At 41.3% G+C, this 28000-nt stretch overlaps 2 protein-coding genes across 4 annotated transcripts in view; one reads left to right on the forward strand and one right to left on the reverse strand.

Annotated features, from left to right (window-relative positions):
- Positions 1–10133, reverse strand: part of arl15a (ADP-ribosylation factor-like 15a) — a 94503-nt gene extending 84370 nt beyond the window's left edge. The window contains exon 1 of one of the 3 annotated variants that reach the window (XM_029439453.1): positions 9767–10133. In XM_029439453.1, coding sequence (XP_029295313.1) covers positions 9767–9778 — 12 coding nt within the window. In that variant the 5' untranslated portion in view covers positions 9779–10133. Of the gene's footprint in view, positions 1–4747; positions 4833–9351; positions 9403–9766 lie in introns of those variants that run through there. The other 2 variants (XM_029439452.1, XM_029439451.1) reach the window with 2 other exon arrangements.
- Positions 10134–15329: 5196 nt separating this feature from the next.
- On the forward strand, positions 15330–27465 carry snx18a (sorting nexin 18a). Its single transcript, XM_029439450.1, has 2 exons — positions 15330–17246; positions 25051–27465. Exons 1-2 carry the CDS (start codon positions 15728–15730, stop codon positions 25302–25304), a joined length of 1773 nt encoding a protein of 590 aa, XP_029295310.1. The 5' UTR covers positions 15330–15727; the 3' UTR covers positions 25305–27465.
- The last annotated feature ends 535 nt before the right edge of the window (positions 27466–28000 follow it).

The following is a 28000-nucleotide window of genomic DNA, read 5'->3' on the forward strand; positions in this document are numbered from 1 at the left end:
CAATGACAACAAACCAATATCATATGGGTGAAAAGGTAACAGGGGGAGGTAGCTGCTCACAGCTGAAACATTTATCAGGCCCGTGGTAAGGTAAAGGTAAGCCCTATGCACTGACACAGCGTGGAAACCCGGGAGACGAAGGATCCAAAAGAAGAAGAAAAAAACATCCTCACAATCCTCTGCCTATTCAGGTGTCAAATACAGCCTTCAGCGAAAGACTTTAGATAGCATATACATTTATAACGCGTATCGTTGAAAACATTTTAAATTCAGTCATCAATGTTAAGATAGTACCATCATCTGCAATATGCATAACCTAAATACACTGCTCAAAACAATTAAAGGAACACTTTTGAATAAGAGTATAGCATCAAGTCAATTACACTTCTGGGATATTGATCTAGTCAGTTAAGTAGCAGAAGGGGTTGTTAATGAGTTCTAGCTGCTTTGATGTTATTAACATTAGGTTAACAATATTAACAACAGGTGCATTAGAGGGGCAACAATGAGACGACCCCCAAAACAGGAATGGTTTTCCAAGTGGAGGCCACTGACATTTTTTCCCTCCTCATCTTTTCTGTTTTTACTAGTTTTGCTGTTTGGCTAGGGTCACTGTCACTACTGGTAGCATGAGGCGATATCTGGACCCTACAGAGGGTGCACAGAAAGTCCAACTCCTACAGGATGGCACATCAATACGTGCCAAGTTTGCTGTCTCCCATCACAGTCTCAAGAGCATGGAGGAGATTCCTGGAGACAGGCCGTTACTCTAGGAGAGCTGGACAAGGCTGTAGAAGGTCCTTAACCCATCAGCAGGACCAGTATCTGCTCCTTTGTGCAATGAGGAACAGGATGAGCACTGCCAGAGCCCTACAAAATGACCTTCAGCAGGCCACTGGTGTGAATGTCTCTGACCAAACAATCAGAAACAGACTTCATGAGGGTGGCCTGAGGGCCCAACATCCTCTATTAGGCCCTGTGCTCACTGCCCAGCACCGTGGAGCTCGATTGGCATTTGCCATAGAACACAAGAATTAGCAGGTCTGCCACTGGAGCCCTGTGCTTTCCACAGATGAGAGCAGGTTCACCTTGAGCACATGTGACAGAAGTGAAATTGTCTGGAGAAGCCGTGGAGAACGTTATGCTGCCTGTAACATCGTTCAGCATGACCGGTTTGGTGGTGGGTCAGTGATGGTCTGGGGAGGCATATCCATGGAGGGATGCACAGACCTCTACAGGCTAGACAACGGCACCCTGACTGCCATTAGGTATTGGGATGAAATCCTTGGACACATTGTCAGACCCTACGCTGGTGCAGTGGGTCCTGAGTTCCTCCTGGTGCACGACAATGCCCGGCCTCATGTGGCAAGAGTATGCAGGCAGTTCCTGGAGGATTAAGGAAATGATTCCATTGACTGGCCCCCACACTCAGCCTGACCTAAATCCAATTGAACACCTCTGAGACATTATGTTTCGGTCCATCCGACGCCGCCAGGTTGCACCTCAGACTGTACTGGAGCTCAGTGATGCCCTGGTCCAGATCTGTGAGGAGATACCCCAGGACACCATCCATCGTCTCATTAGGAGCATGCCCCAACATTTTCAGGCATGCATACAAGCACGTGGGGCAATACACAGTACTGAGTACCATTTTGAGTACCCTAACACATTACCCAGTCCATATCAGTATAAATATCCAGCATCATTTTTTTCCCATTGAGATATGATGTGGTTTCAAAGTGTTCCTTTAATTTTTTGGAGCAGTGTATGTTTTAATTATAACAAAAATGTAATGTAGGCCACGTTACTGAAATAAAACAGCCTTTAGCTCTCAACATTGTCAAAAAAAGTCAAGACAATCTAGTTCCTCTTTGTTCAACCAGTCCTGCTGCAGCATCCATGAAGTTTTAGGTAGCGTGAAACCGTGTTTCTTTCCAAATTAAGCATGAATAAGTCTTACGACTGTTGGCCTGAATGACGTGGCCTGGGCCTGGAGGTCGGAGCCAGCAAATCAGTGGAGCAGCCATTTTCCACACCATTAATAACATAATGAGGTGACCACGAAGTGTCTAATACGATCACTTAGACCCTTAATGGTTAAGGCACCCTGCGAAGACAGGCTCCAAAGAGCAGTAGCTATGGTAACCACAGCACATGGTCACTTAGAGGAATGTCCTATGGCACCTGCTCTTACCAAGAAGTTAACCAAAACCGAACTGTCTCGCACTGAAAAATGAAAAATCACATGGTCTGATTAATGCTGCATTTTGTGTTAGAAATGTATAGGAACTCATCTAGGGAATGTTTAAACTTAAGTGTGCCATGAAACCTACAGTGGCAGCTCTGTCTCTTACCAATTGAATGTTGTGAATGGGGTTGTGCATGTCCGGTTGGGTATAAAACTTGTAGGCTAATAGGCAGGGTATGGTATGGTATGGCACTGACTAAACTATACAGCAAGTTATGCAGGTAAGCACCACTAATGCTTCCCAGTCCTCTGCTACAGTGTTAAAGGCATTACTGACATTATGATCAAACAGACGGATGAATTGAAGTAGTATATATAAAGTATTGCCAAAAGTTTAACATGCCGTCTCTTTTGCTATGTATAGTGTGCACAGTGTGAGAGGGTGACTTTACAGAAAACAATTAGAGGGAACAGGGTCAAAAACAGAGATTATGTCAAGTCATAACAAGTGTTGTTTGTTATTCAGAGACAGTTCAGAGCTAGAGATAATTAGGTTGAACAGCAAAGCAAACTGTATATCTCGTGTGAAATGACTGACGGAGTAAGTTGTCAGGCCAGTGTAAAGAAACAAGAAAAGTTTTTCTTTGAGTTTACCAGCGGCATAGTTATTTCAGAATCACCACCACTGTCAAGATCTAATATCTAAAATCGCTTAATGTTGCAAGTTTTGGACGCGCTGGGAATGGATCACCCCACTGCTCTCCCACAAAATCACACATGTTGGGTTTTGACTTTGCACATCACTGTACAGGATATTGTGGTGACAAGCAAATACAAATAATTACTCCTTTGAACTTCTCCATGGTAGCCTTATACTTATATTGATCCCCAGCACTCAGTAATCTCACAATATATCTTAATGATAGGCTGAAAACTACAACAACAAAAAAAGGTCCAAGGGGGATTTGACCTTCTTTTTACATGCATGTAATTCACAGATGTCAAAGATTGAGATTAAGAAGTTTTTGTTACAGTTTTATATTAGTAACTGTTGCATTCCACATCATTATATGGCACTTAATGCTGTACCTTAATGTTTTGTTCTTGCTTGTTTACCTTACTTAGACCTGAGTAACATAAACTACAACATACAAGTTTATAAATGATAATTGCTATTAGGCTAATTAGGGCTAAAACATTCCTTTTATATATTGCCAGTAAAATAACTTGTCACGCTAGCAGCATGGCTCTAGCAATAGCAATGTCTGTCAGTATTGTACGGACATACATGGCCCATGTATGTCCGTACAAAGGACGAAGCCTTCGGACTGGTGAACCGGCACGAAATGATAGGGCAGAAGAAAACCTCACTTGAGCCTGAGTGAGACGGCCCAAAGTTTAAATGCAACGCAACCATTTCCAGTGGATATTATGGTTAACCGTTCTATTAGGACAACAGCTCCGCAATAGTTTGTCAAGCTGCCACTGGAAGTAGTTATTATCAGCAATGGTTGTTATTATTCTCAGCCTTCAAAATCTTCAACAGCTTGAGAATTGTCTTTCTACAATGACTTAAACAAACTTGTGCTTTTTCAACATATTCAATACAAGTCACGAAGTACTGCTATAGGCTGTGCTCGGTTATAACTATACTGTTATAGTACGCTGCTATAGTATACTATAGTATACTATAGCAGCGTAATATAGCAGCGTACACACTCATGGAAAGTGTTGAATACATCTGCCTACACGATCCACAAAAAGATCGCAGAAGACTTCAACAGAGGAACAGGTTTCTGTAAAGCATCTCTGTTGATGTTCATTGAGAAAGCTTCACCAGCCGGTCAGGGAATAACAGGGGACCTGACAATACGCAACATGAGTCATCAGCTGCGGTTAATATACAACTATTTAAAAACATGGTATAAATAAATCATAAAGACAACAATTTGCCTTAAAGTGAAATTGTAACTAATATGTAATAAGCACACTGATAAATGTTGAGTGTACATTTAAGACAATAATCACAAATACTGCAATATTATTGAACATTCATTTTTAACCACTCACACAAGTGTCACAGCAATAATAAAACAAAAAATAACTTCGACAGTATTTCCACCAGGGCCTCAGTCATTCATAACTGCTCTGTACTTAAGACCGTCTGAACTACAACCATTGACCAAGCCAGTCGCTAGGAGCTGCAGGAAAAAAGGGATCATAATCTTTCTTTGAGTAAAAGGCTGTTTCTGTGAGAATAGAAACAAAGACAGTTGTTCTTTGTAGGTTTAATTTACATCTGACAGTACTGACATCCACCTGTTCCACCTTAATATTATAATGACACCCATTCGAAGGAAACCGAGCGCACTCTCCATTCAGTGACCAAGCAACAGTGGCTGCTGCTTCACTGTTGCTTGGTCAAAATTTGTTTCAGAACACAACAAGGAAAGATTAAACCATAGGGAAACTAGCAGTATTCAATCAGGCACACACAAAACACAGCACATCCCTGCCGTTCTCTAGCGAACAGATAGCAGCATGTATGCATTTTCTTACCGTGTAAAGCCCAATCCTGCACAAGGCAAGGGAGAGCTGCATGTGCTCCGACATTGTGCTCAGCAACAAGCGTAACCCCCGGCAACAAACAAGCCAAGCCTCTGGAGTAAATGAATGGATGGAGGAGGATCAGGAGTAGCTGAGCACAACATTTTCAGGTCAACAACATGAGTCCAGCCCTTCAATGTCTCACTGTCAGCAGCCCATATCCACAAGCCGTTTCTTTTTAAATCTGAGCTTTACAGAGGGGTTTTGTAAGCGTGTAGATGAGCATGATTGAAGGTTGTCTTGTGTTTACTCCCCGGATTCTTTCATAGAAAGATAAAAACACTATTGCCACAAGGATAAGCAGACAGACACAAGCTTGAGAATAGTTTGCGGAGATCTTTCTCTCCACAGAGATTAAGGGCTCAGTGACAACTAGGGATCCAGAATGAGACTACAAATTGGATTAGTCACCATTACCCACCCACACACTTTGCCCATACAGTAGGCAGAGCTTCATGAAGTATGAAAACCATTGCTTTCCATGCATGGAGGAGGATAAAGGGATCGACCAGTGGAGCTTACAGCGGTCTTGGGGATTTCGATAACTGTTGTGGTACGCTTTGTCGGAAGTCATTCTGTTCTGAGAGAACTGTGAGTCATGGTCAAATAGCTTGTTTTGGTCCTCTCGGTCGTCTAGTTATAGCTGCTGCAACCACCCGCTGGCATAGTGGGCTAACTTTATGTCTCATTTGCAGTATCAGATAGAATTCCCGGGTTAAAATCGTGGTTAAAATCCAGCTTGTCACATATCTTTTTCTCGCTCCCTGCCTCTCAATAAAAAAAACTTAGAAGAATACAAAGCTTTTCCAAATCTCATCCAACACAGTGCATGCCATAGGCAGTCCAGGTTGTACAGTACATATCGTCTTTTGTAATGCAACACGGCATGTAACAAGACAGCATATAATAATAGCCTACAGTAGCTTATTCAGTCTGACTGTAGGTCAGCAGCAATTTATGATTTCCTATGGAAGGCTCACTGATAAAGCTCTGATTACCAAACTGCATTATGGCTTTGATGGGCCCAACCCACAACTCTTCAAATAAAATAAGTGCAGAATAATAAACCAATGACAACAAAGCCCCCCACCTATCCATGTCCTTCATGTTTGTTTTTCTAGAGAGCAAAAGCAATCAGAGCGGTTATGGCTCGAGATAAAGTAAAGGAAATGAAAAATGTGTTAAAAGTTCACTAATGTCTCTTTAGATTTGTGTGGATGCCTACTACATAAGATTTACTCAAACTGCCTGTGCTTGAACAGGATTGTAGCATTATGAAACAACGATAACTACTCCCTTATCTCCAACAGCAACACTGATGGTGCTCCAGCTCAAGATGCTGACTCACTAGCACTCTCCACAGACACAAGGGAATCACTGCACTGAGCTACCCAGCAGACACAAAAACCTGGCTGACATGTTGCTGGCAGGTTGAAATCAAGGACGGGGCTTAAGGAATGCTGCTGAGCTCACAAAGGTATTTCACATTACAGCTGGAGGATATGCACTTTAGATAAAAGGGCCAGTTTAAGGAACTGTAGCCAGCTTGACCAAACTGAAAGGTAAAAATCAATTCAAATTCATTCCAACTGAAACCTGGGTAGACCTGTTCTCATCGATGGATTAAGTAAATCATTAACATCAATCCACATATAAAAAGCACGCACAGTGTTGAATTTTTTTGTGAGACTGTTTGTGCTCTAATCTGCATGGAATAGGTCATTTTTGTTTGCCTCTGAGAACGAGCTTGGCGGAGGCATCACCAGCGAGGTGTGGAACACAGTCAGATAGGGGACAAAACTGAGCGGAAAAGTAACACCAGCCTTGTATCCCATAGGCTAACAAGCTGTATTCATATGCTGCCAAAAACCTCCCATCAGCTCTCTTTCCTCTGTGTTATGTTTGGTGAGCTGTCAGTCTGCTATAGCATGCTGTGTGCCCTTGGACAGGAGATCTGCTCTGAAATACAGTTGGTCAGCCAAAAACACATGCAGGCCTATGCCTAGACAATTTATTTTTATGGAGTTGTGATCTCAGTGCTGACTGCAAAGTGAATACCACATAGCAGCTCTGGGTCGGTTCCGGTCCGAGACCTTTGATGCATGTCATGCCCCTCCCTCCCTCCCTCTCTCTCTCTCTCTCTCTCTCTCTCCCTCTTAATGCCAAAACAATTTATTTAAATATTTATTCCATGTGAGGTGATAATTTTCTGTGGAACAACACAGACATCCTCTCAACTGTAAACTTGTTAGCTCTGATAAGTTAGTAGAATCAATGCTAAAATGCTTTCAGCATAAATGATAGCAATCATCAGAGGAGATCTCACATGTCAAACTATGGTTCTTCAATGAAACGCATCATTTTTTAGGTTATTTACTTATCTATGTGATGTGTTTTCTTCACTGCACAACTCAAAACAAAATGATCAATGCAACTGATTGAAATTAAGACCCAATGATACAATTAGATAAATAAACTGTCTTTCTAACAATACTTTACCCTAGCTCCTTTTCCCTAAATGTCCCTCCTGTTTATGAGCTGGATGAGTAGATGTGAGGGCCAGCCTGTTAGCAGATGAGACTCTGTTCAGTTATCTGTCACACCCATCATTGCCATATGGTTTGAGGTCAATGTCTGGTGGTTGAAGTCACTGATTGTTTTCAGAGTTTGTTTTTGCATATCTGGCTTCCTTAGGGCAGAGCTACAAAAATTACCTGAATGTCATTCCACCAAAGAGTTAAGTCACTCATGTGTTGCGGAAATAAAAAGCCAGTAATCTCTTCAAAAAGGCCTGTGTTGTGTTAGATTAAAGAAATGGCCTACAGGCTGTGAATTTACTTCCAGCAATGGTGAACTCAAATAATGCAATGGAATAGCTGCAGTGTAAATATGACAATGAAAGCATACGAGTGTGTTAAGCAATAATGGGCAAAATAAAGAGAGAATAATGCTGTATGTTTGTGCCCTGTCTTTGATGTCACACACGTTCGATGTGTCCTGTCTGGTGAAGTCTGCAACAAGTTAGGGTCAAAGAGTTGGCTACACAGTGCACTTGTAATTTGGTAAGGCTGTGTCATGGCAACAGCTAGCACCAAATTCCTCTGTCAGTGCTGCCGTTTTGTATGGTCTCTTTTAACACTATGCTGTCTATGCATGCAGGAATACAGTCCTTCAACATGATATAGCTCCCAGTTAAAACTGAATTCATAAGCCAGGTATCTGCTACAGTCATAATTCAAACCACAGTTATTAGCCAGCAATGTGCAATAATTCTGTGCCTCCATTCCTGAATATTTCAGATATCCTTTTAGGACTAATCTGATCTAAAACCTTAGCTAAAAACATGAACAGGATTTAAGACTAGCATCATTTATAAAGGGTTTAGTGACAAGTTTCTATTGATTTATAGGGAAGAGAGAGAGACATAGTTTTAGCCTGGGTGTTGTGCCAGGTCTCCAGTGTTGCACAGCAGGAAAGAAGGCCTTGCGCCTATTGAGTGCCTGACCTTAGAGGACAGCCAAGCACTCGGCTTCAACAGTCCACAGAGTTACAGCTGTGCTTTCCACAGAAAACTGTTTGACACAGAAAATCTTTAATCCTTGAGCCAGTAAGCTGGAAAATGCATTTTTCTACTAGGCAATGTTAGCGGTTCTAGTTTTTAACACTTTGCCAAGAGAAAAGATGAGAGCTGAGGGTGAAATCTATTCCTATTATTTCATGTCACAAGAGTGCTCCCTTTGATAACAATGCCTCCTGTGTTTACCTTTGGTACCATAAACTTTCCATTAACATATAACCGAGATTACAGAATAACTCATGTAAACTATAACTACTATTGGATTGGCTTTGTGCCCGTGTCTGACAGATTGTGTCTCTTCTGGTTTTACCTGTATTCTGTAATGTCATATGATTTTATGTTGCCATGTTTAAACTGTTTGTGCGATATATTGTGTAATGTGATTTTATGTGTGTTTTATGTGTTGTTTTAATGCAAAATGTTAACATTAAGCAAAGGGAGACATGTTGGGCCACTTTTGTTCCCTGCCAGGAGGGTTACTCCAAAGTCAGAAGCTGCAGACAAGCTAGACATTAGTCAGTTTGCAATAACTACAGGATAACGGTTCTGATGCGACTTGTCAGATAGGACTTTGTAATTGACTCAAGAAATGTCTCAATGAAGCAGAAGTTCAAAGTTCCTTTTAGGTCCCACATCTTGGGAGGCCCATTATAAACAAGCTGATAACACTGGGTGGGCAAGTTCCTCTGCATTTCACACTGTCCCTCTGTCCCCCTTGTGAGATGACAGCACAATGTCTTGTGTACTCTTGTTTTCCCTGTGGCTTTATAAACTCCCAGGGAAAGCCTTCAGTTACAGCTTCCTCTCCATTGTTGCATTTTTTCAGCAGCACCCATCCCCATCTACTATGTGAGCAAACTAAGGCCCCTAAACTATAATCTCACAGGCTAAAGCTGGCACAGTGGACTGTACTGTAATAATTCAGGTATTACAAATATGCACTAATGTCTTCAATTAGTGCAGTTATAGACTGTCTCACCTTCGATGGCCTCATGACTCCAAGTATCCTAAACCAAAACACAGTGCAGCGTTGTCCTCAGCAGCAACAGTGAGTTGTGTGGAAAATAACAGCTTTATGCCACATACATAACGTTACAGACATATATAACTGAGCTACCACGACATCAGGGGTGTAGCTAGTTATCGTGTTTCACATGTAAACAGACCGGAGTCTGGGTCAACCAGTTAGACCTCGTTCACACACCACAAGCCACAGGCTAGACCTGACACATTAGCCTAAAACAGCAACCTCTACTACACCCATTAGTTGATGCTCACACACCTGAGTGACATCACTGTGTGATTATTGAGCCCAACTGGCAATAAATCAAACGATAGAGCCTGTCTTTGATGGGGAAAACGCAAAACCACAGCATTGAGATTCATTTACTTACCAGATAATCCATGTACTATCGCTGACCAGTCACAGCAGCACGAACTGGCTTTGTAGTAATCCCGTTTTTGCTTCAATGAGTCCAAAATGTAATGGATTTGACCACACGTCGCTTTGTATTCCCCGCCTTACGACAGTCACAGCAAAATAAAAACCAGCCTTTGGTAGCTTTAAAAGCAAATATTTTCGCCGTCTTCTTCGCTAATAAGAAACGTTTCAGCACAAAAACGACTGGGTTTGTTTACAACGACGAGGGCCGCTTTGTTCGTGTGCTTTTTCTGACTGAATAGCCCCCCGTCCACCGGCTAACTTCCAGTTTTTATCACACAATATCAGTTGAGTGTTTGGTTGAGGAAACTAGCGAAGCCTACAACGCGACGTCAAGCACGTCGCTTTGCGCACGTAGCGTGGTCACATGACCAAACACATGGTGGCTATTTTCATTCTGAGGAGGGACCGCTGCTCAAACGGTCTTTGTTGAAATCGACTTTTCTTTATTTTAAATTCCCAAACAGCGGACTGGTGTATTTTTATTTGGATTACAGAAGTATCTAATGTGTTCACTGTCATTATTATTGTTTATAGTAATAATAATGCATAATCTCTCTCACATTGCCCAGTAGAGGAATTGACTTTGTCACGTCCCCTTATCAATGAGGTAACGCCAATGTACAGATCTACAGGGTTAAATCATGAAACATTGCAGAGGTGGCACAGCAGTCTGATGTTCAGGAGGAACATCGAGGCTTTCTGGTAAACTGGCAGCATCTCCAATATATGCAAATATTTTTCTGAATATATACGTTTAATAATAATACATTTAATTTATATAGCGCTTTTCAAGCTACACAAAGACGCTTTACAATTGAGAAACATTTCATACAAGCATTACTCACATACATAATTTGATCACTTATATATTATTATTATTATGCCATACATCATACATACTGTATGATGTATGGCATAATAATAATAATAATAATAATAATAATAATAATAATAATAATAATAATAATAATAATAATAATACACTTAATTTGTATAGGACCTTTCAAACATACAATACAAAGTGTTTTACATTAAATTGTAAAAGTCAGTAAGCACACACTAAAAGTTAGTTATCCCAAAATGTATTGTACCACTAGGTGGCTCTGTATTGAATCACATTTGCTTCTATTTTCCCATTTGAACAAATAAACAAACACTAAACTAAAGACTACACATTAATGCGGTTGCAATTTTCCACAGTATTATCAAGCTTGAAGCAGAACAAAATGCAACAGCCTGTGAAATAGTACATGACACAATACATAATGAATGAAATGGGGTGACACAGTAAGTACAATCACATTTCAAAGACAAAGATGGTTTCTTCTGAAACACGTAGGCCTGACCACAGATGTTACAGACAGAAGACTGTGGATAAAGGAAAGAATGTGCGTTTCTCAGATGAATACAAAACCTTGTGATGTGTCAATGTGCATCAAGAACAGCATTTGTGACATTCTAGATTGGGTTGCTGTATACTTTACTCTCAGTAAATGTTGTTCTGTTTTTCTCTCAAAAGTGCTATGTGAAAGAAATCTAACTCAGATCTAAAGGTATGACAGTATTACTACTTTACATCAATCCCATTAACAGTCTGCACAGAAAACCCTCTTTGGACTTGGAAAGCCATCACACCAGATATAACCAAATTAACAGGATAAAATGTGATGCGAGCTGCATACTGAAGTAATTCCTTTTCCCTAGAGATTACACTCCTCTTCAATATTTCATGAGCTGCGCTATAAAGGAAGTCTCCCTGAACATAGTGAACTGGATGTCCTCTGCACAGGTATGAAGGATGTTGAGAAGACATTTACTTAAATATACAGAATAATCAAAGATGTGTAAATTGAATGTAGTAGTATGTCTTTTTCAACGTTAATCTGACACAATCAAATGTGAGAGGAGAGACCTCTGGTGGTCTCTATAGTAAATGGCTTTGGTGGTTGAGATGAAAAGGTGGTTTACGTTACATTTATTAGGAAGAGGCTTTTGTCCAAAGCAACTCACATGTTTCCCCATACAAACACATCACAAGCTATTTGGAGTCTTGCTCAAGGACATTTTGACAAATGTACAGAAGGAGGCACGCCCCTAATATTAATGGTCCATCTGCTCGACCAGCTGCGCTACAGGTGCCTGCAAGATTTACATGATTATAAGGCCATACACTGGCATATCATATCATAGTTCACATTTCATATTTAATGCAATATCAGTGTTTACTTCATAGGTAAAAATGTTAGAACAATAAGGTCAGATGCATTCTTGAAATCTTTAAGCACTTTAAGAAACAGCATTTTTAATATTGATTTGAGCCAAACCAACATTTTTATTGTTATCAATAATATTATTTTCACCTAATGGGAAGAATTCATAAACCCCACTCTATGAAAGAATTGTCCAAAAACAGCCACAAGGGGGCAGTATCTGCCAGAGTAAAGGGCACACCATCATTACAGGCCCTTTGTAGTCCAGCATACATCTTTCAACCAGGAAATGGTCTGTTCTTGTAACAGGATGTCAACTAAACACATAATGGGTGGTTTAAGTTGTGCATATATGTCTCTTATTAAATCAAATTAAATACTCATCCATAATATTCAAGTCCAAACTCAGTAAATGTAAGTTTTGGATTTTATTATAGCCTATATTATGAGAAAACAAATGTCAGTTTAGGTTTAGTTTCAGTCGGGTGCAAAAGCTAAAGAAAAGCATATAGTTTATGGGACATTATACTCTTTATTTAAATTGTTATGAGTTGGTTAGTGGCAGGTTTCACTGCAGGATTTTATCAACATCCAACCTTGAAATTGTTGAAGTAAGCTGTGTCCTTACTGCACCAGTATACCATTAAAAGTAATCTCTATTTGATCTAAAGGATAGAATTAAACTTCATTATTATACAAATGTGCTTTTATCACCTCTATCCTTGCCAATGTCAGAGTCACTTTCAATATGGAATCACCAGTTTATGTTCTTTGAAGTCTTTGAGTGGCATAACATATTAGTTGATGGGACACTTCTAATTGTAAGATATTGGCTACAGAACTAATGCAACCTAAACTGCAGGGTTAAGGGAGATTCATTTGAAAAGTGTCTGTTATTTCCTTAGTTAGAGATTTGATTAACAGATACAACATCTGCAACTTCAGTGTATCTCATCAATAAACCATTCCACCGAAAACAAACTCTCCCACTGGAAGTTTTTAAATATTTAGATGACCTTTTCCTGTCTTGTTGTGTTATTATTGTTTTCACATGTTAAATGTATTTCCTCTAGTGGGCAAATACAGATCTCAACTCAACTACATTCTTATAAAGTATACATTATTTGCTTGGTATAACAAACTCACATCCACTACACAAGCAAGGATTATTGATTGTGTGTCCTTTGTAGCTACACATATTTCTTTTGAGGGCTTTGTTGAATCATTTAGGAACACTGGTGGAGAACGAGAGGCTACAGCATGTCTAGGACAGAATAGCTGCCTGCTTAAATGATCAATAGATGTATAGATGTAGATCCATGTTGTCAGTGTTTTAGATGACATTACTTTCAGATGATGGAAGAAGACAAAGGTTGGCAAGAGCCCAGGTTAACCTGTCATCCAACCTAGCATCTACATTATTTGCATTATGATCTTTAATTGCTTGACCTGATGGGGCTTCTGGCTTCATGTTTGTGAAAGCCTTATAATGCTGAATAATTCCACAGTGCTTCATTTAAAGCCCACATGTTTTACATGTTTCTAAAAGGAAATGTTTTCATAAAGTTATGTTTTGCTGCTCAGTTGATGATTAATATAATATGACACCAAGTTAAACCAAAGCATCAAAGCTGACTGATTTGCCATACTTCAGTACACATTTTAGCCATGAAAGTGGGCATGGGTCACTGGTTCCCAACAAGGCAGTAGCTACCAGTGAGGACACTTGGGGTCATGTCCTCTCTATCTTTTCCGGGAAATTGTTTGTTTTTAGCATCCTAATGGGCACTTACATTCCACATTTAAATCTTAAACATTGTGGGGTTTTATAGACTTATTCCATCAATATATATCAAATAAAAGGTTCTTTATTTTCCCAATATGATTTTGTTCCAGAGAAGGCTTTGAAATAGCATTGATACATTTGGTATAATTGACAGGAAATGTAATTACATACAATGTGAAAAATCCATGACTTTACTGGCCCTGTGTTACCACATTAGTTTGTATGAGTTTAATTATAGTTTCTTCAAGGCTGTAGCTGCCATTGAAGACATTCAGAACATGTCTTCAATATTTTGGGATATGTGAAGTTTTTAGCAACCTGTTGGTGTGTGTCTTAAAGTTTTCCTGGAAATCAGGTGTGAAAAATAGTCCTCTGACGTAATTATCACTGACTACATCAACAAATGAATAGTGTGTTATACACTGAAGCATCAACATTGTTTTAAGCTGCTGCTTTTTTTAAAATCCATGCATGTCTTATAACTGTGACACAAAAATGTAAGATATTAAAAGAACTGTGTCTAATAACAATAAAATAAATCTATAATTGTAAGCCTACTAGTTAGTACTCAGACAAAACAATATGTATACTTAACTTAGGTCAAAGGTAGTCCCAATGTAATCACATTCTTAACAAGCCAAAGTATTTCTTTTAGGTATTTTATGATCATAAAATTGTACTTTTTATAAGTAAAATTATGCAGACCTTTCACTGGTACATCACCTATATATTATGTTATTTCACCACTTTTAACCATTTATTAGCGTGTGATGATGTAGCTGGTCGAGGTAGAGCTGACTTCAGCTTCTTTATTTAGGGAACAGCAGTTGCATTTATAACAATACATTGTATTTTCTTATTATAATTGTTTAATGTATAATCTATATTTTGCCTCTGAAATGTAATGACGTATAAATATTTTGTAATAACAAAATTGAAATGAAATTACAATTAATTTTTCTATTTTGTAAATGTAACATATTCCACCTCTGCCAACAACACTGGAATGTAATTTAGTACATTTATTCAAGTAGACTACTGTATAAAACTACGATTTTGGAGGCAAATATTTCTACCTTTTACTCCACTACATTTACATGATGCATTCAGTTGCTAGTTACTTTGCTGATTTACATTAGTAATGCTTTTGTACTTTTACTTTTGAGAATTTTGAATGCATGACTTTATGACATGACAGGGTAGAATAAATAATTGCTGCAGTTTTTTTTATCATAGACTGTATAAAATAGGTTCTTATCCATAAAAGATCCACATGTAAGACGAACTCAGTAGTTTAAAAATCCTGGTTAAAATCTGTTAGCACTAGCAGCGGGTACCTTTTCTACTGTCATGTCCCTGCTCACAAAACAACTCTTCTGAAATGTGACAAACCGTCCTCACAGGATGCTGAGGCTAGTCTGTGGTATGTTTTCAGGGGCATGGAGCACGCAACACGTCTGGAGAAGCTTTATTGTGGCTCTCACTGGTTGATTTGTGTTGTCTGGGTGGATTGCAGCATCTTGTAGCTCCGCCCTCGATTATTCAGCCTGCTCAACGTGCGGTTGCTGCGCAGCGTGAAGGCAGAAGCGTCCGACTCGGATCGGAGGGAGACTGGAGGAGCACATATTAATGTTGTTGTAGCGGAAAGTACCTTCGCTGCAGATTCACACGCTGCGACCTCTGGATTTAAAAACACTGCCTCTCAGGTCTGACCAAGAGGAAGGACCGCGCAGAGAGGGATACAAACAGGTTGTATTCTCACACTGCGAGAAGAAGTTTGTACGCGTAGTTTGAAGAGTAGTTCCGGCTGGGCTGACTGAGCTAGCCTGGCTGCCCGCTGCGCCTCCCTCCTGCCCCGGCCAGCCAGCCATAAGTTAGCCCGCTACCTTGCTCTTCCTCCAGCTGTTGGTGAATCATGGCGCTCAGAGCCAAGGTGCTGTACGACTTCAACTCTGAAAACCCCGGGGAGGTGTCGGTGAGGGAGAGCGAAGTCCTAACTTTGTACAGCGAACAGGACATTGACGGCTGGTTTGAGGGGGTCAACAGCAAAGGGGAGAGGGGTCTGTTCCCCGCGTCCTACGTGGAGATCCTGAGGAACGACGCCGCCTCCACGATCAACAACAACAGCAACAGCACATCTGGGGAAACTAAACCGGACTCCCAATACGCCAACATCCCACCCGGAGGTTTTGACGGCTCTTATAAACCTCCGAGTAAAGTTGAGAACTTTTCTAAACCGTCTGCACCTAGTTTCGCCTCTTTCTCAGCCCCCACACAACAACAGCAGCAGCAGCAGCAGCAGCAGCAGCCCAGCCAAGGCAGCGATGATGACTGGGATGATGACTGGGATGACAGTTCTACTGTTGCAGACGAGCCAGGGACTGTGGGAGGAAGGTATCATGACTTTGAAGGCAATGGGCCATCCACTTACAGAGTGTCAACATCCGCAATGTCAAGAGGTAATGCACAGCAAGCAAAGAGCTCTGCCACGGTTAGTAGAAACCTGAACAGGTTTTCAACCTTTGTGAAGTCAGGAGGAGAGGCGTTTGTGCTCGGGGAGGCCTCGGGCTTCGTGAAGGATGGGGATAAGATCTGCGTGGTGATGGGTCAGTATGGACCTGAGTGGCAGGAGAACCCGTACCCATTTGCTTGTTCCATTGACGACCCCACCAAACAGACTAAGTTCAAGGGCATGAAAAGCTACATGTCCTACAAGCTGACACCCACCCATACACAGAACCAGGTGAACAGGAGGTATAAGCACTTTGACTGGCTGTACGCTCGGCTGGTGGAGAAGTTTCCCGTCATCTCAGTGCCGCACATCCCGGAGAAGCAGGCCACGGGGCGCTTTGAGGAGGACTTCATCTCCAAGAGGAGGAAAGGCCTCATATGGTGGATGAACCACATGACCAGCCACCCTGTCCTGGCCAGGTGTGATGTTTTCCAGCACTTCCTCACCTGCAACAGCACAGACGAGAAGGCCTGGAAGCAAGGTAAGAGGAAGGCGGAGAAGGACGAGATGGTTGGAGCCAACTTTTTCCTCACCATCAGCCCCCCTGCCGCTCCGCTCGACTTCCAGGAGGTCGAGAGCAAAATAGACGGATTCAAGACTTTTACCAAAAGGATGGACGACAGCGCCTTGCAGCTCAACGCCACCGTCAACGAGTTTGCCCGCAAGCAGATCACCGGCTTTAAGAAGGAGTATCAGAAAGTGGGGCTGTCATTCAAGGTCCTGAGCCAAGCCTTTGAAATGGACCAGCAGGCATATTCTGTCGGACTCAACCAGGCTATCTCCTTCACTGGCGATGCATATGAAGCCATTGGAGAGTATTTTGCTGAGCAGCCCAACAAGGATCTCGACCCCATCATGGATTTGTTAGCTCTTTACCAGGGACACCTGGCAAACTACCCAGACATCATCCATGTGCAGAAAGGTAAAAGAACAACAGTCATACACATCTTATACAATTCTCACTCACTGACTTTTGTATTGGTTGCTTTCACAGGAGCCTCTCAGTAGCCACATTATTAATAATAATATTATTATTATTATTATTATGTCTTTTGATTCATGACATCAGGACACTTTAATGTTTAGTTAGCCAACATTTCTTCTAGTCTATTGAAGACTAGTATTATTGAAACATTACACTAAAGACAAGACGATTATAATAGAACTGCAACGATTAGTCGACTGATGGATTAGGCCGATCGATCGGCAGAAAAATAATCACCAACTATTTAGATAATCGAATAATCGAATAATCGATAGTCGTTTTTTTCTCTGTTCTATATCATATTAAACTGAAACAAGACATTTGGAGACATCACCCTGGACTTCCAGTAACTGGAATGAAAATGTTTCAATATTTTCTGGCATTTTATTGACAAAACAATTTAATTGAATTAATCAAGAAAATAATCAGCAGATTAATCGATATCGAAAAGAATCGTTAGTTGCAGCCTTAGAATTAAAGACAAAGTCAGCATAAACCCAAAACTAAATGTCTACTGAAAGGTTTCACAGTCCCAGTGTTCCAGTTACTTAAAATTCACCATGTATACACATAAAATAAAACAACATGTGGGATCATAAATCTGGTTTACAAACCTTACTTTCTACCACAACTTTGGCTGAGTTTCAATCAACATGTTTTAAAGTAAAGAAATAGTTGTTTGCCGTAAACACATCAGGTCACAGGTTATGCCACTTTGCAAAACAAATATGTGGGAATCAGTTTACATGCTGTTGTCCCACCTGCTGAACTAAATGGGCGGCACTTGTTTGTCTGTTTTTGAGTTTCCACTACGGGTGTTTCATGCATAGTGTTGTGTGTAAGTGCTCTGGAGGAGGAGAATGTCCTACCTGGCTTTCCGATCACAACACTGACGCAACAAAAACATTTGCAGCTGAATCCCTATAAATGATTGTCCACGTGTTGTCTTTGCACAGAAAGTCAATGTTAGACTGATCCAGGCCGTCCTCCTACATGACTCTAACCCTATGATTGTTCTCATTGTGTGGCAAAATGTCACTCTCATGAGAGGCAACGCTGTTATGCAAGACACGCAGTATTGTAGCATTTTGTGTTTAGAGGGAAGCTCTTTGCTGCTGTGTACCGTATGTGGCACAATGGCTTCCTTCGAAAAGGACAATCTAAAGGGAATTTGCAGCTCAAACCAAAATTGCTCCTCCTGCACATGTAGGTTACACCTGACTGCCTGCTTTCTGAACTTTCATGTGCTTCCTTTAGTTGATCTCTCTCTAAATCACATGACATGTAAATGTTTACAATCACTGCCAACTGGAAATTGATAACTCCACCTGAAACTGTGCCATGTAGGACACCACATAGCAGAAGATGCAGTAACCCTCCTCACTCCATGAATTATGTTCAGTCCCTGGGCTCTAATGGACTAAAATCACATGGATCAGGGTGATTTAAATAATCTTTTTATCCACCAGTCAGAGTCCCCCGTGGTGTCCAATATTTAATTGACCAGGTACGTGGATCCTTGCCTGTTGACATCTCGGTTTATCATGGATCCCCCTAAAAACACTGGGCCCATTCAGTCCACAGTAGACAACACTGGGGAAACGAGACAGACTGTATTTAGTCTGGATTGGGACACAAACTTCCCAGTCAGCTCAAATCAAGTTTGCCACGTAGGCCGCACACAGCCCAAATAAGGCGACACAGCCATTTAAACAGTCTGATGTGATAAGCCCAGCCTAATACCACGGATAAGGAACTCTCATTTGATACCGCACATGGAAGACCTTGCTGCGGGCACAGTGTTGAGAAAAGAGTGCAGTGAAACCTCACTGGGAGACTGAAAACAAAGCTGACAGGAAAGCCAGGGCATGCAGCAGATGAAAGGAGAGCCGCGTGCATCATATTCAATCCCAAATTACTTTGATGTCCTCTTGTTTTCAGTGGACTGAGGCTGTTTAGATGCTCTATTTATTTTGAGTCTGGCTGAGCTTGGTTTTTGTTTGCTTCATGCGTGCATTCCTTTCCCCCTTAATCATTACGCAAGTGAAGAATGCATTCTTCAGTAGGAAATAGGGGTGTCAAGATACACCGGTGTTGACGATAACCGCGACATATTGACATCATGTGAATAATACACGTATAATAACATTGTGTAAATAATCCAACGCCTCTTAAATTAATTTAGCTTCTTTCCCTTCTCACTTTGTCCCCTTCTCCTAAATGTTATATTGCACCAGCCCAAATAAGGAAATTAAAAGACAAAAAGAAAAGTGCAGCATCTTTGTGTAACCTCTCATACTATCCGGCCTGTTGGTTGCTTCACTGTGCCAGCATCTGCGAGAGGCTATAAACATTTATTATGCCGCATGGTGGTGACGGTGATATATCGCAACAGTTAATGCACCTTCATTACATTAAGTATTTTTAAAAGTTCCCTCGTTCATGACTTGTTACTCAAATTGCCTACATGTTTCCAGGGAGCGTTAAATACAAATATCCTTTGCAGAGGTACTTGACATTCACGCTCTAAAGTCTACTCCACCGTTTAACAACTGTTATCATACTGCAGTGAAATAACTGTAATTAGTAAGAATAGGTGTTTTTTTTTAACAAAGCCATTAACACTGAATTTCATCATTGTGTGAAGACAATGAGCGTTAACATTTACCAGCCGTGGACGTGTTCTGAGTTTTGCATTCTGTCTGTCCATTTGTCTCCCTTTTCCTTTCTCTCAGTCTCTCGTATAAATAATAAAGCACTTCCTTTTCCCATCCATCCCGTCTGTCTTTTGTGTTTAAATACGTCTTTCCTGACAAACGTGTGGAGGAAATGTCCTCAAGTGCTACTCCCCTGTTATGAAGTGAGGTTTACTGCAGTCCTCACCTGAAGAGAGGCTAGCCCACATCCTTTGTTGTAATACACCCGAGTAGACATTTCCGCAACAGAAGTGGTCACACAGAAACTCATCCGGCCAAATAGGTCAGCTGGGACCCAATAGGGCTGATAATTGAGGTCAGTCAGAAAGTCAAATAGTATCTGTGGCAGCTTTAAAAGTGCATGTTGATGCTAATAAGTGTGTTCCTGTCATTGACCCTGTTTAAGAGGCTATCTTCTGCTGTCATGTCACTGTTGCTCTCTTTAGGAGAAACCTGTCAAAGCATTGCTTGTCAGTCTTATCAACAATTCCATTTTTAGCTCCCTTTATCTGTCTCATTAGGATGGCAGACACCAGGCAGGTTTTTATTTGTCCCCTTGGAAGTGACCAGTGAAATGTGAGCTGTCCCACAGAGGGACACTGAACATCACCGTATTGATCGCCAGCTCTTCAGGGATCCCCATTAGCCCTCAGCGCTCGACTGGGCGCCGGGTCAATGTTGGCTCATGATATTGACATCATATCTGGTGTTGCTTTCAGAAACGTATTGAGCTTAACTTGTACCTTTTTTATTTTCGTCCTAATCTAATACTGTTGCCATGACACAATATCAGATTAGGGCAGGGTTTTGTTGTTTCCTCATATTTCAGGCTCTTGAGAAAGAGGAACGGTTTTTCTAAAATCTCACTGTTTTCAACCCAAAGAGAGGGTTGACTTTGGCCGATTACCAAAGAAGCTATTTGTTGTTGCAAGTGAAGAAACTTTTTCATTGGGCTGCCCCCTTTTGCGTTTTGAGCACATCTCTAGTAAACATAATGTTAAAAGTGCTGCTTGTGCATGATTCATTGTGGAGGAACTCAGTTTTACAGAGACGTTGAACAAATCAATTAAGATTGTCTTTATTCGAGCACAGCCCTGTTGAGGTCACATGTCTCTTTTCTTTGTCACAGCTCACGTCGTCTATTTGTCAGGTGAATATTGAAATGCAACCGGTTATTCTGCTGTAAGTTCTTGGTCAAACATTTACTCTGTGTGATAACGTAGATCTTGCCTGCAGTATTTCTTAAAGGAAAAACTTGTAGTTGACTTTATAATGGGGCATTTAATAAATAAACAAATAATGTTTTTAAGTTAAGTTAATAAGTAATTAAGTTTGTGAAAAGCTTTTTGTCCTGGCCTACCAAACCCCCATCTTTACTTTTATTTATGTCTCTTTACCCTTTTTTAAATGTATCTATTGAGCACATCCCGAAGAGTTGTATTTTGTCAGATGTCATCACAGTTTTATCACCACATGAAGGGATAAAACAATCGCCGGCAAGTTGAGGAAAGCACCGATTTACAAAGATGTTTTCCTGCTGAGTCAGCTTTTCAGCTGACACCCGTTCTGTCCGGTATATATTGTCCGAGGCTATTTAAATGCCCTCTGATGCAGGAGTGGATGAGGTGGCGGAGTGATGAGATGGGGATTGCCGCGGGTCGTTCAGGTCACAGGCTCGCGGAGGCTCTGTTGTTGTGTAACCAGGGATTACGTAAGAGCTGGAGCGGCTGCCTCCAGTGAGTCCACGAGGCTCGATGCCACCTCTGTGCGTACAGCCACGCAGGACTTCTTAAGAGGCGCTCATCAGGATTGAATAGTTCAGCAGCATTAAGTCTCTCAATAGCAGTAACCTGGGACAGAAAAGATGGCAGAAGCAGCAGTTGTGCAATTCACATGCAACACAACATGACACCATAACATAAAATCTCCTTTGTTTTGCATCACATTTCACATTCACAGGTGTGTTAGATCATAAACTCTGAGAAGAAAATAAGTCAAACTTGGCCTCCTTTTCTGATATTTCATAGACTAAACAATCAATTAACTGCAAAAAACGTTCATCACATGATTCTCTGATGAAAATGATCGTAAGGCCTACTTCACAGACTCAGTGTCTTATTGCTGGTTCTGCTTTTGCAGCAGGCCTGCAAAGCTTTCTTACAGCAGCTGTGAAAATGATGTGGCTCTCTGTGTGATACAGTTTGCTGACACACCATCGTCTATGACTGAACTCTTGCCTTCCTCATAAAGTCTCCATGGTAACAATTATTCCTCCTTAGTCCATTAGTGGGCTTTTAAAATGCAGGAAGCCAGAGACCTTTAAGGTACAAGTAAACACCTTTGGGATTGACATTTAAATCTTTGGACAGCTGTGTTTGTTCCCGTCTCTCTCTCTTTTCCACCCTTGTGTCTCTGCTCCCCGTGTTGTCGCTGCCTCTCTCTTTCTGTCAAGTTCAATCTGTTGTGCATTAAAGGAATTTCAAAGATTTGGGTTAAACTGCAGCTGAGGGAGCTACAGCCAAAAGGCAAACTAGGCAGACTCTGAGGGGAAGGGCAAAAAAGTCTTTTCCAGGGGATTTTCTCAACATATTTATTTGCTCTGTGGGCTGTAATATATAGCCTTACATGTTTAGGATTGTGAGTTAAAGAGAGAAATAGAGAAAAAGGTAGCTGTAAAGGCATTTCCTTGAACGTTAAGGGGAGACAGAAGCAACAAGAGTGCAGGGTTAGGTCAGAAAGGCTTCTGTGGTCTCACATTTCAGGAAACAAGCAGGCTAAATCACACTTACAACAAAGTGCTGGTGACTAAGCATTACAGCTCACTAAGCTCACATAATGATAAGAAAATCCCATTATGGGCCAATACAGGAGGTTTTCCTGCATGCCTTAAGATGACATCGTCGGTCAGCTTGTTATGCCGTGCATGGAGTTGCAAGAAGGTTTTGAACAATGACAACATGTCAGTGTTAACGCTATAAAGAGTGAGTCAACCATTGTTTCTGCCACATCATCAATCAGATCAAGATTCATGGAAAGTTCTGTGTAAAACTTTAATCTGGTAATTACTTTCTCGACTAATTGTTTGGTGTGTCAAATGTCAGAAAATGTTGAAACTGTGCAGTTTTCTAACGAGGCTTTTGGTTTTAACACCTGCTTCTGTTTAGAATATCACAAGGGCTGCAAAGTTAATAAAGATTTAATAAAAAGCACACAGTGCATTAGCACTCGTGTCACAGCCCGAAGAAACATTTCTTTCTTTCTTTCATCCCAGCTGTGACACGTAAACATTTTAAGTAGTTCGATCAGACAGAAGGCCATGACCCTGTCAGGTTTCTCTTTCCTTTCAATTCGAAACCTATTGCTCGTGACATTTCTTCCTTTGCTCGGTCAGAAAATGTCAGCAGGTTGATAAATCATCTGCCGTCCGCTCCTGGTGTTTTGACCCTTCCTTCTGCTCCCATAGAACCATCTGTCTGAAAAGTTTTCGGCTAATTTCTTGTTTTGACTCCAGTATGGCTGAAGGCTTATTCTGCATCTAGCAAAACTCTTCTTTTTTTTATATAGGGGAGCAGCAGTGACGGTTGATATGTTTGAAAACCATCATGTCTCAATGTCAGCCACAGTGACGACAGCAAGTAGCTCTTACTGGCAGAGGGGAGACTGAGGTGAAACTCTCAGTATGAGTGTGATCTGCTTCTTGTTTGCAGTGTTTCTTAGCAATTGAAACTTATCAATAACCACCAACTCACAGTGATAGCTGAAATTTTAGAATCAAACTTCCCTCGAGTGGAAACCATTTTTTCATCCTGTTAAAATGAAATAATCTCTAGAAATGACAAGTTTCCCTTGCATTATGTCAACCTTACCTAGCCAGCTCAAGCTAATATAACTCAAGCTTCATGAAAACACTGTCTCTGCTCGACTTTTTAATGCTTCCAGCTGACTCGTTTTAATCCTTTAATCCTGTGAAAGAGGTCTTAAATATGCTCTTGATGGCTACATAAATGATATTGTGCCTGTCTTGGGCCACAAGTCAGCATCCCACCCAGTTCCAGATCCATGTAGAAGACATGGGAAGAAAGCGTTGTTCTTGTTTAGCAGTATAAGTATAAGAAATGTCAAATCCGACGCGTATTTCATTCCTAACAATCGGTGAATTGCTTAACCGTGACATCATCATTGACGAATAGCAAAGTCTTACCTGATCAGACTTCACGTTTGGTTGGCAGTTGCTTATGTTCATATTACGTCCTTGAAATTTCCAATAATCATTGATCGACGGTATCAAACTGCCAGCAAACCCCTTACATGGTTGTTTAGAAAAGGCCTTTGAAGTGACATAATGTCATAGATATGTTTTAGAGTCTGGCCCCTCACATTCCCTAACTATAGACGCAGACGTGGCTCCGGTTCTCAGGGAGTTTGGAACAAACTGTTCATCAGACTATTTTTGGCCCGTTCTTGAAGTTATAAATGTACATTCAAGCTGTGCGCTTGAATCTTAATAGCAAATAATATTAAGACTATTAATGAACTTTCCTTTGAAAGAGTTTGAAGGCCAGATGTTTGGTGAGATACATGTTAGGTTTGAGGAAAATGAAACTCGTGTTTTCAGGAAGGAGCATTGTTTAATAAGTAGCCTACTTGTGGGTACTTTCCTCACACGGGTTAAAATAGTATCTGATTGAACATTAATGAATAATTATTGTGGGTGTTTTTCATTTGCAGAACTCTGAGGAGGCACGTTCACTAAGAAAGAAAAGATCTATAGTAAATTGATTGAACCTTTTTAAAACCTCAGCACACAGCTAAATCTATTTATTGAACCTTGACTTAGTCCTCACCCTCATACGTGGCGCTCCTTTCCACGTAGCTTCTATTGTGTATTGTGTTTTTTATGTAAATGTCTTTTAATGTACCCTTTTTAACGGCAGATTTTGAACATCCAAACTAAAGACATATTTCTGCCTTTTGCGAGTATTTTCTACTCTATTCTTTAACACGACAACAGTTATAAATGTGTTTGCTCTCTCGTCCCCCAACAGGAGCCCTGACGAAGGTGAAAGAGAGCCAGAAGCACGTGGAGGAGGGCAAGATGGACCGAGCGCAGGCCGAAGACATCGACGATCGCTGCAACATCATCTCTTGCGCCACGCTGGCCGAGATCCAGCACTTCCACCAGATCCGCGTGCGCGACTTCAAGGCCCAGATGCAGCACTACCTGCAGCAGCAGATCGCCTTCTTCCAAAAAATCACCGGCAAGCTAGAGGAGGCTCTGCAGAAGTATGACGACGCGTAATGGACCGCTCGTCTCAGCCCGTCGGTTTAGACCTCGATGATCAATGACACGTGCATCTCCCTCTGCCAGCCAGTGGAGTTTTGGCAAACAGCAGCCGGTGTCACATACTGGTGAATGCTGTTCCACCAGCAGGGACATTCAAGGAGATGACGCTCCAGTAATAATGACATTTCAACCTAATCCAGGTGTCTGTGTGCGTTGGCCACATTTTTGAGGGGACTGGAAGTTCTTGTATGAAGAGAGGACGTTTAATTGAATGAGGTTAACTTGTAATACAAACCGTTACACATGTAATGAGAATCAATGATAATGATGATGCATCACTTTGGTGAATTAAATATAATTAATGTTGCGACCCGCAGAGAGAGAGAACCTTGTATCTGCTGCTGCGTACACACACATTTCATACACGTGTTTTTAGCCTTACAACACTGCTTCTGAGTGTTTCTGAGCGACGGCCACTGCAGGAGCAGCGATGCTCCGGTGGGCTCACACACTGCCTTCTGGAAACACTCAAGCCCTCCTATCGCTCTTCTTGGACAAACAGGACGAAATGTTTACAGTCTCCTCGCTGAGCCGCCACTGTCACCACTGTCTCGCTGTGCCTTCTGATCACGTCACTCTGGTCATTTTTGTTACTAGTAGTTACTAAAGAAAAGCTTTATATACTGTATATGTAGAAATATATTCTATTTGTTTTTACAAAGCTATACATTTTGCAGTCTTTGAAAGAAAAAAAAGATTACTGTGTTTTGAACGAGGGCGGTGTCTTTCATGGGAGATGATATTGTTAGATTATGCCCCCCCCCCCACTGGCCTCAGCAATGATTTTTAACACTCAGTGTGACAAAATCAGGATCAAGAGAGGATTACCTGCTTTGACAATAGGAACCCTAACCCTTACACAGAGCACAGCCAGCACTGCAGAATTGAAAGGAGGAGTATGATGGACACTTGCTATGAATACCTGAATGTTTGTGTTTACAAAACGTTGGTTTTCAGGCTTACATTTGGGGCAGTGTTCAGGCTGTTAGAGGGTAGAGGGTTCCTCGCCTGTTTTAATAATGCAGTCTTTTTAAAAACACACTTCTAGACAGCTCAACTGTACTGCTGTTTTTAATCTTTATGATGATGGTTGCATCATAAAGAGATTATCATAGAAACAGAGACGTAAATAAATTCCTCCTTCACAGAAAGCTGATGGTTGGTCCTGTGTGTTTTGTCAAGTACTTTAAATATGTAATAACTCATCTTTTGATGTTGTTTGTGGGATTTGGACTGAATATGTCGGACTCCTTCAGTCCAGAGTCTGAATACAGTGAACGATTGGGGGGGGGAAAGACAATAAAGAAACTGTGCATGTGCTGACAGGTTAACTTTCCTTTTAACGGCCCAGTGCCTCAGAAACTATAGGATTTATATGATGTTAGAAAGACAAAGAGAGCAAACTGTGCGGCTCTGCAGGTCTCCTTGACTGCGTCCCTGGAGGACCGGTGTGCCGTGTCAGTGTTTCATGCTAAGTTCACGCTCGCTTCGCAGATCTGCTGACGGTGCAGAACCCGGCCAGCCATCTGGGACATCTGGCCACTGTTGAAAGTGCTGGAGCGTATGACAGTGGACACGTAGTCAACAGGAAAAGGTCAAAAAGTAGTTTTCCTTAGCTGTCATCTCAACCACCTATAACTAAGAGGCAGAGGCTTCTTGGAGATAAGATGTTCAGACAGTCGTCCTCTCTGCACATCAACAGTTGTGTCCGTTGCTGATTTGCTTTGTTTACTCACTTACTGTTCAGCAGAGCAGTGTTTTGTTCTTTGGCCCGATAAGAATCCAGTTTGACAGATGCGATGGTGAGCAGGAGATAACAAATAGCAGCAGCTTATATCACCGCTGGGTCTTAAGAAGCAACCACCCAGTTCTGTAAATATGTTTATATGTTAATATGTTCACACCAACAGATTATCTATGAAGACCTCCCCCCCCCCCCCCTCTCTGCTCTGTCCTCTTCTGCCGCTGCTTGAAACCAGAATACAGAAATACTGAATGAAAAGGTTTCTAACTGCATATTGTCCAGCCAAGGTATCTAATATATGGCACATTTGATCATGTATTAATGAAATGCATTGTGATACTACTCTGTAGTGTGATAAAATGTAACACAGTATTCTCTTCTTCATGTGTAGTTAATGAAGCCATTTCCTCAGGGATGAGCATGAGCCTTTTTATTCCAACAAGAATAAGAGTCTACAGAAACATTCACTTAAAAACTACAAATGTCAACGCCAAAATCATTACGATATATCTTCTGGGCACTCGAATAACTCCCATTCCAATTCATCAGGGAGGTTTTGAGATGTTTCAGCGGATAAGTGAAAACTTTGATCTGTTGTTGGCGCCAGATGAAGCGTCAGGAGGATTACCAAAGTCATTAGGATTCACCCTCTTGTCACCACGGATATCATCAACCAAATTCCATTGCAATGCATCCAGTAGACATTTCACTAAAAAGGTTCAACAGAAATCTCAACATGCGGGAGACGCTAAAGGAAGTGAGTAGTTTCACGCTGCGGGCATCGCGGACGTCTGTTCCACAGTTGGTGGCGATCCCTCTCATAGATGCTGAGATGATTCTGGATTAAAGTGGTGGACCGGCCGACATTGCCATCTGGAGAGCTGCACCGCTAGCTAGGCTAATAATA

Source organism: Cottoperca gobio, chromosome 9, assembly GCF_900634415.1.
Source record: "Cottoperca gobio chromosome 9, fCotGob3.1, whole genome shotgun sequence".
NCBI classification, from domain to species: domain Eukaryota; kingdom Metazoa; phylum Chordata; class Actinopteri; order Perciformes; family Bovichtidae; genus Cottoperca; species Cottoperca gobio.

Excerpts from the sequence above, each read along its gene's own strand:
- snx18a (XM_029439450.1), top strand. The coding sequence starts at position 15,728 with ATGGCGCTCAGAGCCAAGGTGCTGTACGACTTCAACTCTGAAAACCCC. Across the intron at positions 17,247-25,050 it reads CATCATCCATGTGCAGAAAG|GAGCCCTGACGAAGGTGAAA; the intron begins GTAAAAGAACAA and ends GTCCCCCAACAG.